Raw genomic sequence first — 14,687 nt, 5'->3', positions numbered from 1 at the left:
CATATGTACATTATCAGTAAAGAGGTCATGTGATCTGTGGATGGCTTGAGGTCATCTGATTTACAACACAGCTTACAAGCTACCTCAGTATTACTGTAAGGGACAGACACATTTTTCTGCGGGGTGGGAGGGTTATAATTGGGAGACAAAATTGCTGAGAAATGATAACTGCATGAATTAAGACACAGCATCTGTACAAAACCCTCTCTTAACTTTTTTCTGTAAATGAAAAATCAGTCTGAAATTTCTAAACCCACCACCCCCAGCAGATGTACTGTCAATCCCCGAGGTGAGATATCTTCTTACATGGTCAGTACATACCTACACTTTGTGAATCGGTTTACTCAGACAAATATTAATTTACATAATTACAATGTGTAATCCATTATGTCTTCAATATATCTGTTAAACTGATTTGCACCAATTAGTCTTGTGAAATCGGTTTATATTATTTTACATCGCGTACAAGACTTGAATGATGAAGTGATCCTGCATCAAATCAGAACTTTACACTGCCAAAGTTTTTATAGATTTTCCACTGACCATGCAACTGCCATATTTGCTCACACTGGTAATTCAGCCAGTCTAATCCTCATATTACCCGGTACAGTTAACTTTAACCACATGTTTATCACTGCCAAATTGTTTACTTTTCAAGAGATTGTCTTATTTCACTGCCATTGTATATATTTAGTTAGTTTTTTTTAATGTAAATTGTAATAACATTGTGTATATATGTTTTATAGGTATTCATCACATGCATGTTGGGTTATACAACAGTTTTGATAATGGTAACATTGATGCTAATAGTAACTAATATACTGTAAAAGGGTTCATTATTCACTGGGTTTTAATTTTGCTGACTGGAAAATGTGCTAAATTAAAACCCAGTGAATATGTAAAATTAAGCATAGAACACATTATCTAAATGATAAAATCGTAAATTTAAAACCCACTGAATATGCCTGAAATGGTAAATCAGTGACATTTAAACCCAGTGAAAATTAGTCATCTAACAGTATGTCTGTGATTTTACACACAAATGCCTGTTGAGAGCGAGGTAGTTGAGACTTATTTTCACATCACAAATATTGTTTTATTCTCTTGTCATCATGTCCACTGTTTAATGGATCTATATAACCAAATGGAGTAACAGAAACAAATCTTGTGTATCTGTCCCTTTTAATGGCATCTTGGCGGCCATCGGCTTATTAAAATATTACCGCCCCATGTAAGGGTGTCTGCCATTGTCTTCCTAATGTTAGGTAAATGCCTTTTTGCACTTTGTAAATGCCCATAATAGGTAATCATATCCTTTATTATTATGTTAAATAAAACCTTTGTGCAAAGACAATAGAATGTTCACACAAGACAATAGAATGTTCACAAAAGACAGTAGAATGTTCACAAAATACAGTAGAATGTTTATAATAAGACAATCAAATACTTTAAAACTCACAGAAGACAATAGAATATTTACATAATACAATAAAGATGACTTGCATGATGCAACTTATTTTTACATTCTTTGGACATTCACAACATGTAAACATGCATGTGATAAATGTTTAACCCGACTGTAATTTTTGTCTCGTTGTTGATGACAAAATGTGCTGAGACTAGCCCAGTAATCGTTGTAGTTCATAATGATGCAATAAAAATGCATGGTCATTATGTCAAAAATAATGTAAAGTTTAGATTAATAGTCATCCTTTATTTTGTTTTCAATACATAGTTAATCTTGTGTAATTTATTTAGGAACATGAAGGAGATTGTGACAATACTTTGATCACATGTCAACCTACATCCCATAATACTTTGATCACAGGTCATTCTGCATCCCATAATACTTTGATCACAGGTCAACCTGCATCCAATAATACTTTGATCACAGGTCAACCTGCCTCCAATAATACTTTGATCACAGGTCAACCTGCATCCCATAATACTTTGATCACAGGTCAACCTGCATCCAATAATACTTTGATCACAGGTCAACCTGCATCCCATCATACTTTGATAACAGGTCAACCTGCATCCCATAATACTTTGATAACAAGTCAACCTGCATCCCATAATACTTTGATAACAAGTCAACCTGCATCCCATAATACTTTGATAACAAGTCAACCTGCATCCCATAATACTTTGATCACAGGTCAACATACATCCCATAATACTTTGATCACAGGTCAACCTGCCTCCAATAATACTTTGATAACAAGTCAACATACATCCCATAATACTTTGATCACAGGTCAACCTGCCTCCAATAATACTTTGATAACAAGTCAACCTGCATCCCATAATACTTTGATAACAAGTCAACCTGCATCCCATAATACTTTGATAACAAGTCAACCTGCATCCCATAATACTTTGATCACAGGTCAACCTGCATCCCATAATACTTTGATCACAGGTCAACCTGCATCCCATAATACTTTGATCACAGGTCAACCTGCATCCCATAATACTTTGATCACAGGTCAACCTGCATCCCATAATACTTTGATCACAGGTCAACCTGCATCCAATAATACTTTGATCACAGGTCAACCTGCATCCCATAATACTTTGATAACAAGTCAACCTGCATCCCATAATACTTTGATAACAAGTCAACCTGCATCCCATAATACTTTGATCACAGGTCAACCTGCATCCCATAATACTTTGATCACAGGTCAACCTGCATCCCATAATACTTTGATAACAAGTCAACATACATCCCATAATACTTTGATCACAGGTCAACCTGCCTCCAATAATACTTTGATCACAGGTCAACCTACATCCAATAATACTTTGATAACAAGTCAACCTGCATCCCATAATACTTTGATCACAGGTCAACCTGCATCCCATAATACTTTGATCACAGGTCAACCTGCATCCCATAATACTTTGATCACAGGTCAACCTGCCTCCAATAATACTTTGATCACAGGTCAACCTGCATCCCATAATACTTTGATCACAGGTCAACCTGCCTCCAATAACACTTTGATCACAGGTCAACCTGCATCCCATAATACCCTGATCACAGGTCAACCTGCATCCCATAATATTTTCTTGTGCATCCTAAAGCAGAGCTATGGGAGGTTGTAATTTTTTTTATATACTCACCTGGTACTAGTATTACTCCGAAGTAATAGAACATGTTGACCCATTTCGCTATCATTTTTTCCCACTATAACCTGTTGATTTTAGACCAATCAGATAGAATTTGACATTACTAGTACTTTTGAGATCTTGAGCAATATTTTTGATCATATTGAAAATGATGTGTAAACTTTGTGTTGACAATGTTGGTTTATTTAAAACTTGTCTAAACTGAACAACAGGACAATGAGACATTTCTAATCTGAAAATCAAAGGTACAGAAAAAATTGTGGGTTGACCGAGGTGTTTGGTTAATACATGTATACGTCTTTTATATAGTCTGGAGAATTTACTGGTTATATTTGATTTACACTGTTTTTATTTGGGTTTGACAGGTTTTTCCCATTGATAGCGTAGTATTTGTTATTGTGGAGCCTAAACATGACCAATTAGTCAACTGGATTTTATTTTCATCAGCTTCTAATTGAACTGGACACTTTTCTATCAAATTTTTTTTTTCTGTAATTTTATATTCTAAATTAATGTATTTTTATATGTAGTTCACTACAAAATAAATATCCCATGTATTATGCAATTGCCTGTGTTCTTCATTTGATTTGGATGATAATTTTCATTCAATTCATAATCTATGAGTCTTCCTATTGGTGGAGAGAGGGGTACATTTCACCTCCATTTAGACGTAGGACTGAAGGCTTATAGATTGACCGTTGTTTGCATGTTCAGGTGTGTCTGTACAGAGATTTCACAGCCGTGTATACTTGACGATTATAGACGACACTAGTCTAAAAAGATATACAAATTCTGCATGAAGATGCTTTGCTCATCCATAAATGTCGATACATTTCTATTTCTTCACCCAATTTATAAAAACATACACAAGTCCCAAGTGACTTTTACCACAGTCCCTCTATCAGGGACTGTGCTTTTACATTGCTTTGTCTCGGCACAAATAACACTTTGACTATAGATGATAGAGGGCGCTGTGTCATCTGAAGTAGAATGACAGGTATTCATATCAGATTGTGAAGCAGTTCTTGTGATTCTCTGCAATTACTTTATAGCTTCCACGTTATGGAGAGAAACCGCTGAGAATATTACATCATTTAAAGTGTATAACTGAAAAATGATGCAACTCACTATGGCTGTGTAATGCAATCATTTTATATATACTTCGAAAGTGTATAATTTTAATACGCAAAATTATATAAAAGAAATGACAATAAATAGTAAAAAATATTTAAACTTGCACAATCCATAAAAAAAATACATCTCCTGTAACATAAAGGTGAACAATATTTTCAGTGCGCATAAATAAATAAAAAAAAAAAAAAAGTTTTATACATCTACATCTTCAGATTTGAATTTGCATGAAATCTGAGATGATCCCATAATTACCAATTGTACATTTCTAGAATTCTTAATGCATATGAGCAAGTCTGAGAAAGAACTGGTTTTGCCCTTGCTTATTCACAAAGTGTATTTCATCTTTTTAAATACAAAGATATTCTTGCTAATATCTGTTTACCAGGATACAATCAAACAATTCGTTGTGCTGACTGTGAATTGTAATGTCATGAACAAATTCCAGTAATGTGCCCATGGAACTCTTGCAAAATGAGATGATAAGAATATCATGGATACATGGATATTCAAGTTACATGTCTTCCCATATGAATCCTTAATATATTGCATATCACCTTGCCTGGAATCCATCCATTCGGAGTGCATTTCCCAGTGCACTCAAGAATGAGCTGGTGAATTGCTACGTAAATAGACAATACATACTGTGGACGCGTAAATGAAAAGAACACCTAATTAGCAACATCATCAGCAAACTTGCTAATTAATCGCCTGTGCTGATTCAAACTGGCGTCTGGAGATGTTATCAGATTAGGCCATCCCATTTTCAATAGGAGGCCAAGATACTTTTAGAGAAGGGCATAATCGGTATATGAATTTTCCATAATAATTGTTGTAATTGTACTTTAGAATTTATTGCATTTGAAATAGCGCAAAGCGAGAAAAAATACAAAAACTTAGCATAATGTAACGACTTGAGAATGCACCCCTCTCAGTAAATACTATTGCCTCCTTTTGAGAATGAGGTGGCCCAAGGTATTTCAAATTGATAACAATCTCTAGACATCAAAACAGGCGATTATTCGTTCTTTTTATTCACGCATCCACACTAATTCTGTGTCATCACTGATTGGCTGTTCTCATACAACTTCAGTAGATTATCATCTGCAGACTGCCCACCCACAACCCTCCAGACTGATTCACTAATCTATTATTCATTAATAGACAATAATAGACCACATCTACTCTAGATATTCCTATACATGGATATCTGAGTTGCATACATTACCCTATAAAACTTTAAACAAGTATTGACCAATAAAATACAACTAATCTAATACACTACAGTAAGATTGAGTCCTAAACAATGTACAATAGATAATAGCTACTTGTATAAAAGATTAAAAGCTTATCTACATACTAATTACCTAATTTATAACATCAAATGAGAAAATGTGTCAGAAATAATCCACAAGTTTGAACTTCAACCATTTGATCACTTATTATTAATGTTTGTCACCTATATCTAAAAACTACTTTAATTTTAGGCAAGAACTTGGCTAATACTGGGAACTAAATTTGTACTATCGGAACTTGGCTTGACACTAAATGTACTAGGTCTGTAGCCTGGGTCAGGTAAAATTACCATTCAGACAACTGAATAGTAACTCACTTGCTTAAACAGACTATAGTAACTATATAGGCAACAATCACATAGAGGGGTTAAAGGTTAATATCAAGCCCTGTAGAATCTCTTTATATCTGAATAACAGTACTAAGGACTATACGCTATTTCACTTCATAACTAGCGCTACAATATGCTTCAGGTTATCCTCAGAATGAAATCAAATGAAATATACTATTTTTTAAAATCATAGATATAAATTTTTTGATAAAGTTGAAAGAATGCAAAAAAAGTAACTAATTTCTTAGATTTCAGATAAAAACCTGACTTTGCCAAGGCTGCTTGAGCTCCCAACTGGTATTCACCTACGTGTGCTAGTATCCTTGTGTAACGTCTCTTTTTTCCGAACTGTATGGCAGATTCAATTAATGTTTTCCCAATTCCCATTCTCCGATAGAGCCTGGATACACTGAGGGTCTGTAATTCCAATGCCAGTGGATCAGATCGCATTTCACTGAGGGAAATAGTACCTACGATGTCACCACCATCGTCAGCCACAAAGAAGGTAGCTCTACGGTTATCAATGTAATTTTTTGTTATATCCTGAAGATCTGCCATTAAGCGACTTTTAGCGTATGCTACAGACTTAATATAAGATACTGCATATAAGATTAGTATCAAAATAATAATGGCGGAGCCGGCTACGATATAGGATCTGAACACTAGCCATGCCAGGAACGCCATTACACTGATGTAGAGACGAGAGGAACTGCGGTGGAGAAATATTCTGAAAATGTCCTGTGAATTACTGACGCATCCTTCACGGAAGACCTTCTTTGCTTCAAGCGTGTCTTTTTTCTGACAAGGACGAACGACAACACCAACATCATCAACGGACGCCATTTTATACCCTTTGTAAAGAAACAGAATACAATCAGTGAAAATTGTCAACTCAGACTTTGATATTAACATTCTAAAATATGAATGGTGCACACCGTATCTACCCTATTTGTGAACATGAACGTTTGCATAGGAATTTGTTAAAGTGGGAGGGTTGTCACCTATGTATGCGGGGGAATTGAATCCCAAGGGACGATAACAATACATGCTAAAAACGCAAAGGCTCATGGGTAGACGCTTGTTTTGTAAACAATGACACGCTATGGCCATCTGACGCATGCGCAGGTGACGACTCCCCCGCTTAAAAATGTAGCTTGAGGTGCATGATGATTTAAGGCTATGGCGTAAGTTTAGAGTCATTTGCATAACTACATTGATACATTGTTTGGAACATATTGACTACTTGGACTCCAGGCTTAGCAGTGGAGTAATAAACATCCTAGTTACAAGTGCTCCTCTCCAGTGTGTTATTTTCCTCTCGGATTTGGTGACCAATACTCACTTGGTTTACTCTACTCTGAGAAGTCGGTTCTCAGTTTGCAAGATGATTTACTGTAAACACATTAATGGGTTTAATTTTGTTTGGAGGGGGGGGGGGGATATCGTTGAAATATGTATTCATGTGAACATGTAAAATTACAATAGACGGCATTGTTTCATTGGCAGATCTGAGAATTTAAAATAAATAAATAACAAAATCAAATGACACCCATCTTTGTAATTTTTTCATCAAATTAGAAATTTATTTGAGATAAATTGAGTCTTAATCTCAAGCAAAAGAAACCATGATGGTGTCTGGATGCCAAACAATAACGACCAAAGTATATAATATCATCTTGATTGTCAGTGCTGATTTAATCAATGAATAATTCCCTGAGGAATGTCACGTTAGTTAGTTATTTAGTCGGCTGATATGAAAAATCGTAGCTTGCATAATTTAATATTCTCAGTGAAATTACATGTAAAATACAGAAACAAGGTACCTACCTAGAATGACGAGTCTAAATATGATGACATAGTCGCTAACTTTGTTATTATTTAGAGTACATCAAGTCACCATATGATATATCCAGCCACCTATTTCAATCGCAAGAAATTGTGGTATGATTTCCCGGGGATGAATTATTTTGGAACAGATAAAGAGATACAGAGAACGGACGACAAGAAAACCGCCCTCTTACGATCGATCGATGGCCTCTTTTTAGAGGTCACACTGTGATGGGTTCCCCTAGGTTTTTAGATTTTAATAGAATATTAAAATGTATATTTAACGGCTTTGTTACATATACTCTATGTGTATATAATCAAATAAAGTCATGAGTAGTAATTAAATTTGAAATTTAGAGGTTTGCACTTCATACAAACCGAAAATGTCATAAAACCCGCGTAGTTTTCTTATGCTAATAATAAACTCCCTAGCTCGCCTATATATTCGGGTCATCTCGGAAGAGTTCGGGCTGTGTCGACGTGTCGTGCTTCCTTTTTGCAAACAACAGTCGAGATGGCAGGTGGCAGCAAGAAATTGACGAAGGAAGAAGAGCTCTTGCTGCAGGATTTCAGTAGAAATGTTAGCACTAAATCATCGGCGCTGTTCTACGGCAATGCCTTCATCGTTTCAGCAATTCCAATCTGTAAGTATTTATTTATTTCGTGTTTTTTTCGATGATGTTTCCACACGGTGTTTTCGGTTTTCACAATAAAAAAAAATAATGTTGAGGCTTACCATACTGCCCTCTAAACAGCTGATCGCAAATTAATTCGTCAACAATCCTGGTTTTTGCTTACACTGTGTGTATTCATATGTTCTACAATGAAATATTTATCATTTATAAGCGAATGTACTACTTCTATCCAAAATTACCGGCGTTATACCAATATACCAGTCTCGCATGTTGCATGTGCTGTTGTAGTTATTGTTTTATCACTTTTATCTATAACACATTTGTATCTGTGTTGGATCGTAAATATTTCTTCAATTTATTTTATGGAATAGTACGTTTATTTTTACAAATATCGCAACATAGGAGATACATTTTCACTATTCACCCCTCGTAAATAAGTTAAAGTACCAATTTAACATTGTTTAAAAACTCGAAACATGCTGAAATAAGGCAAACATTTAAACATGCCTCTAGTCTACCTCCAACACTAGCCCTAATTTCTCCCTTGAAAGAGAGAAAAAAAGAGGGAATAGGCATGGAAATCGCCCAGCTGCAAGGGGAATAGTGTTGCATTATTTTTTATTACAATTTTTTGAGGGGGATTGTTTGTAGTTTTTCCTATTTCAATATTCCACATAATATAAGTTCTCAAGTCTAAAACAAGTTGTTTGTAAATTGCCATAGTCATTTAATTGTGTTTGTTTCCCCATTGGTCTTGTACAACATGTAATGAAAAATGTTTTTTTCCACTTGGAATAAGTTTTGGTTATTTTCGTTGAAGGGATGAATATGAAGATAAAATCCATCGAAAAAACTTTTTCTCCTATATTTTACATTCTAGTCATCAACAGTCGGCAAAAATAAATTCCACACAAAACAAGTGACGTAACAGGTGCTGAACGGTACCCTCATCTGCAGAACTAAAAAAATACAGCCATTGACGCATCTCAAATAAATGTCTATTAAAGAAATTACAAACGTAACTGTTTATTGTTCTATATAATTAACAGTTTAGTGTGCTTTTCTATAGTTTTTTCTACTCAGCATATGCAGCCCAATTGTTTTAGTCCATGCAATTATTATTTTGTAGGACCGGGTAGGAAATCATGAAATGAATATTTTACGATGTTCTTTCCAGCAGTTGCATTAAAATAGGGGTCTATTGTTAACTTACTTGGGAGAGGGGGCAGAATAATGTATGTATCAAGTTGATGAATGAAAGTATGGCTAAACTCATTGGTTTTCTATAACCCTTGAGGAGTGCAGACCAAACGATTTCTATTCGCTTGCATCAATATCATTTGAAAATCATGATTATTCTAGAAATGAGCTCATTTATAATTTTTATGCATTTTTTTTCTGCAGGGGTATTCTGGCGAATCCATCAAATGGACCTTTTCCAGACTGGTATTCTGTTTGGTTTGATGACAATTATCAGCACATGGCTAGTCGCATTTGCCTACAAAAATGTCAAATTTGTTCTTAAGCACAAGTAAGTTGAAAGTCACTTTGCTGAATCTTTGTTTCACTGCATGTGTCTATTATTTGGAAATCTATGTTCATTATTTACAAATGTTCAAGCTGGGGAAATCCAGACAGGAAAGCCTGTAGGACTTGACTTTTAAAAGAAAAGGTAGTGTATTTACTGCTAACTGTGAATTGATGTTCTCAAAGCGGGCGTTATCAAGATCACAGGCAGCCCACTCCAACATCGCCGTGGATTCCTACTATATGTGCACTGTTTTTGTTCAAACAGATGAGCGAAACTCAAATGAGTTACTGCTAAAACCTTGATTTGTCTGTAAAAATCTCAATTACACTTTGAATTTGATGTAAATAGCTAAAATTGTTGTGTACAGAGAATCAAAGTTTAGTTATTGCTGGTGTCCACATGTACATTCAGTGTCGGTATTCTGTCCTGAATGTCTACCCTGTTATGCTATTGCAGTATCCATGGCAGAGTGCATAGCTGACAATGAATGTAAATAACGCTCACTCTGACAATACTGACTAATTGTCACTGCACTGATCCATTCAGTTTCACTGGATATGTGTCTGAATACATTCATTAATCGCTTTTTTTTTTGTCAAAGAATTGCTCTGAAAAGAGAAGACGCAGTTTCTAGAGAAGTACTTAAGAAACTTACTGATGCTGATAATAAAAAGATGTCTCGCAAAGAAAAAGATGAGAGGTATATTTTGCTTTATTTATTGACTTTGACAATTTGTTTTTCTTGTTTTTTCATTTCACATGTGCCAAATTGTCTCTCCACATTGAATCACTCCCATAATTTATCTTGGTGCTTTTAGAAAAACTATTTTTCACTTTCCAGCCATTTTCAAATGGCAAGGTCTGTTATCATAATATTTTTTGGTAAAATTTACTTGTAAAGCTGATTCAGTCAAAAAAATCACTCTGTAAGAAAGAAGTGGTTTTCTATGGGGGGAAAAAAAACATGGCTTTACCTAAAAGTCTCTCAGTTCACCTGAAAGACCTTTCCCACAGGAAACTGTGAGGGCTCCTGACTTCTGAATAGGCTCGATTGGAATGATGGGGAGATCCAAACACTAGATCTCTAAGTTCTTGGTTTAAAACTACACACTCACACTCTTTGTATTAATACTTTATTTATCATTAGAATACTATGGCAGAAGAATGAAGTTGCTGATTATGAAGCCACCACCTTCTCTATATTTTATAATAATGCTTTGTATCTATTCCTCATCATCCTGGCGTCATTCTTCTTCCTCAAGTCGTTCAACCCAACTTTGTATCCTTTTATAAGCATAGTATTTGTGTTAGCATGCTTGCTGCAGTCATTTGAGATTGTCAGTACACATCACTATATTTGGAACTGCTATAATTTTGCAGGAGACTAAATGCCATAATATTGTGGTCGTGAAAATGTCACTATTATAAAAAGGTTTCTGGTATTCATTAGACGATTGTGTGCAAGCGCTACAGTTATATTTCTAAAATTTACTCGTTTATCAAAATGCGCAAACTTATTTCTTTAAATCATAATCTGCAACTGATTTGTTTGTTTTTTAATATTGCGAGTTGACCATTGAATAGTTGATAATTATGTTTGAAAAGTGATTTCACTTACCCCAAACATGAAGAGACTTTTCTTCAGAATGGCCAAGTTTATAGTTAAGGAATTTTCGATAAATCCAATATGGCTTCCTGAAAGCATTCAACTATTAAACTGACAGACACACACTGCTTTCTCAAAGTTTGATTACTTTGAACCCCAATCATTATTTGTGATTAGAATGCACCATTTAAGTTGTTTACCATTTATACAAAATTGGTAGTGATAAATTTGAGGCGAGTAGCTGAGCTTTGTACAGCACTGTAATGTACAGTAATGCTCTGTTGTATTTGGTGATACATACTTCACATTTCACAGTTTATTCTCTTTTTCTTAACATATTATTTCTAGTAATTATGTATTATCAGTTGCCATGGCTGGAGGTTTATTGGCGTTGTTCTCAACTGGTACAAAGTAGATGACCTGAAACGCGTCGAGACGAGTGCACAACAGATACTGATATGGTTTGAAATAAAGTTAAATAATGAATGAAATTCAGATTTTTTTTATTCAGTCTGTCATTCTATGTAACAGAATAAAGGCTTGATATTAATTTTTGTTGTATGTTTCCATTGTTTTGTATCTAACCCATTATTTCCCCACTATACTCAAAAACACTGACATGGCATATTATTGGAATAACATAAAATTAACAAGGCCAGCAAAGCAACCATTGTGTTATATAACAGTACGGTTCTAGAACATTCTCAGTGACACGGAAGTGGTAAATAAGTCGTATGCGACAGAGCTTGTGTGAAGTTAAAATGAGGTCTGAGCAACACTATGAAATTCTTAGTGAGAGGTGGTTTCATTTCGATAATACCTGACTTTTTCTCATTAGTTGTGATGTGTAATCTATTCTGTGCAATGTAGTCATAATTATGCATATTGTTTAATTTAAAAAAAAAATACATCGCACAATATTGTCTTTGCATTGGTCAATTGTGTAAACAACAAATTTCTACTTTCTGTTGCCAGGAGGCGCTCTTGACAGTTGATTATTTTGCAAACCAATGCAAGTTTGTTGCCCGGTAGCCAAATTGTTTTGCATCTCAAAAATACACTATCCAATTGCATCTAAACCTGATTCACGGATAATTGTATTCTAGCACATCAGCAGAAGTTGGAGTGTTACAATACTAACAAAGATGAGCGAAAATGCAACCATTTGGTTTTACATTTTACCAATATACAAATTAGGACTTGAATGTCAAATTGTCTGGCAGTGCATTGTGTTCCTCTGAACTTTAATTCTGACATTTGATTTGTCTTGTATAAAGTGACATTCTCAATGGCTTGTTCGCTACCTTTAAAATACTCTAAATCCAGCAAGAAAAGTTTGTTTCACAATTCTGAAATAAATATATGGTCACCAAACTAAGTTTATCACAAAACCACTTGAAAAAATGATAAAAAAAATGCATTTTTTGACAAATTTACAATTTCTTTCTATGGCAGAAAAAAATCAATCTAATCTCATGACAAATGGGAGAATATTAGTTTGAATTATTTATGGAATGTGTTTAAATGGAATGTTTTTGGAAAATTTACCAAAATGGCCGATTTTTAGATTTTCTTGCATATGATTTATTGTGATCAATTTTTTTCATGTATCAATAGTAGCAAACTTTGAATAGTTGTGGAGATGTCATTTCGGCTAGCCTTGCTTTTAAAAAGTTTGACATTTTTAGAGGTCATATTATTTAACTCCAATCAGCAACCATTTTATTTAGGAACGTTTAAACATCTTTTGTAAGCTCTGACTTAATGGAAGACCTGTTCCAATGATTGTCAAACTTGAAGCAAAGTTTAAAATTAAATTAGGCTTTATCATTGTGTGAAATTACCGGTACAATAACAAGATGTGTAATATATGCAGCCCATTTTTTTTAAATATAACTTTGTACTGTGACCACACATCAGAATATTGTTCACTGTTAAGCAATACATCTCAGATAAGACATTTATACCAACTTTCTTGAGAATTGCAACTTAATCCAGGCAGTACATATTCTTTGGGCGACTTGCAGAATTCTACAGAGAAATAAGACCTTTAACCTGCCAGCCCCATGTACTGTAAAATACTTTATTTTAGCTGGAATTAATTTCCACTGAATAGACTGTTTGGACGATTGGTCCTCCTCATTTTAGATTTCCAAAATTTGTGTACCAGACAAATCAAATATTGTAGCTGATGCAGCGCCCTCTATTGGTGTTCGAACAAAGTTTTTTCGGATTTGCCTTAATTTGTAATGTAATGAATGCTTCGTCCACGTTTTTTTTCGTCCAGGCTGATTGCTTTGTCCTATTATTCCCTATTCGGTTATTTTTGTGCCATTATTTCCAAATCATTTAAATAACTATATCACTTTCAACGAAATTACTAAAACATGTTGAAAAAGCGACATGCAATTTTAGTGAATTGTGGTAAAATGACGTAATAGCGAAATGTTGATTTAGCGAACTCTCTTGTCATTGTTGATTTCCTGTTTTCACAATGCTTGTCTGTCGCTTGCCAAAACGCACAGTTATCACCTCCATAAAAACAAAGAAAAACTGTCCAGTGTAATTAGGAAGCGCCCCAGATTTTTATGTTCCGGATTACTCCCCAAGCCTTGGCCATTTTGAATTTACAATAAAGTCATTAGCGTCATCTTGAATTAGCGAATCAGTTCTCTCGCTAAATTCGCTAAAAAGACATGTTTTACAGTATGTTAGTACATGTATAAAAACAACTGCGCACGAAATGTTCATCCACCTTTGTATGGTTCATGCATTGTATCCTGAGCAGAAACTTTATCTGGACATTAACATGTAATGTCATGTTCGCGTATGCATGTTTGTTTTTGTTTAACGATTATATTTTACTGCCCTGCGTATAACTGTGTTATAAGATACCAGGTGCTCCATCCGAGTTTATTAATTGTACAGTCCTTCTATAGACTTCATTTTAGAGGCTAATTTGTGAAAGTTATGTACTAAAACTAATTGCGATGTGTTTAGTGTTGCTTGTTCGAAATTTAAAAGATTTTGAAGAATTTCCAAATTTGTTTTCGTAAAAGAACAATTTTATTTTTGCAAACTTGCCGTTACATTTCTTATCGCGTGTAAACACTCCTAACTTAATATACAGTGATAATTACAACCCATGTTTATATTAAAAGCGGTAGACATCATGATGTGAAGAACATGTGGTAATTT

General features: G+C 34.6%; 2 protein-coding genes across 2 annotated transcripts; one reads left to right on the top strand and one right to left on the bottom strand.

The window, feature by feature from the left end:
- Window positions 1-5,928: 5,928 nt before the first annotated feature.
- Window positions 5,929-7,843, bottom strand: LOC102801948 (N-acetyltransferase 8-like). Its single transcript, XM_006820402.3, has 2 exons — window positions 7,718-7,843; window positions 5,929-6,741 (listed from the first exon to the last, which is right to left on the bottom strand). The coding sequence occupies exon 2, from the start codon at window positions 6,731-6,733 to the stop codon at window positions 6,065-6,067; it is 669 nt and encodes a 222-aa protein (XP_006820465.1). The 5' UTR covers window positions 6,734-6,741; window positions 7,718-7,843; the 3' UTR covers window positions 5,929-6,064.
- A 321-nt stretch (window positions 7,844-8,164) lies between these two features.
- Window positions 8,165-12,039, top strand: LOC100376331 (translocon-associated protein subunit gamma-like). The gene is made up of 5 exons (XM_002737959.4): window positions 8,165-8,361; window positions 9,757-9,883; window positions 10,485-10,583; window positions 11,031-11,162; window positions 11,838-12,039. Exons 1-5 carry the CDS (start codon window positions 8,232-8,234, stop codon window positions 11,902-11,904), a joined length of 555 nt encoding a protein of 184 aa, XP_002738005.1. The 5' UTR covers window positions 8,165-8,231; the 3' UTR covers window positions 11,905-12,039.
- Window positions 12,040-14,687: the final 2,648 nt, after the last annotated feature.

The sequence above is a fragment of the Saccoglossus kowalevskii genome, chromosome 15, assembly GCF_978046115.1.
Source record: "Saccoglossus kowalevskii chromosome 15, keSacKowa6.1, whole genome shotgun sequence".
NCBI lineage: Eukaryota > Metazoa > Hemichordata > Enteropneusta > Harrimaniidae > Saccoglossus > Saccoglossus kowalevskii.
This window is presented reverse-complemented; position numbering and strand designations above follow the sequence as displayed.

Coding starts and splice junctions, on each gene's coding strand:
- LOC102801948 (XM_006820402.3), bottom strand. CDS start 6,733: ATGGCGTCCGTTGATGATGTTGGTGTTGTCGTTCGTCCTTGTCAGAAA.
- LOC100376331 (XM_002737959.4), top strand. CDS start 8,232: ATGGCAGGTGGCAGCAAGAAATTGACGAAGGAAGAAGAGCTCTTGCTG. Junction 10,584..11,030: donor CGCAAAGAAAAAGATGAGAG/GTATATTTTGCT, acceptor ATTTATCATTAG/AATACTATGGCAGAAGAATG. Junction 11,163..11,837: donor AAGTCGTTCAACCCAACTTT/GTATCCTTTTAT, acceptor TATTATTTCTAG/TAATTATGTATTATCAGTTG.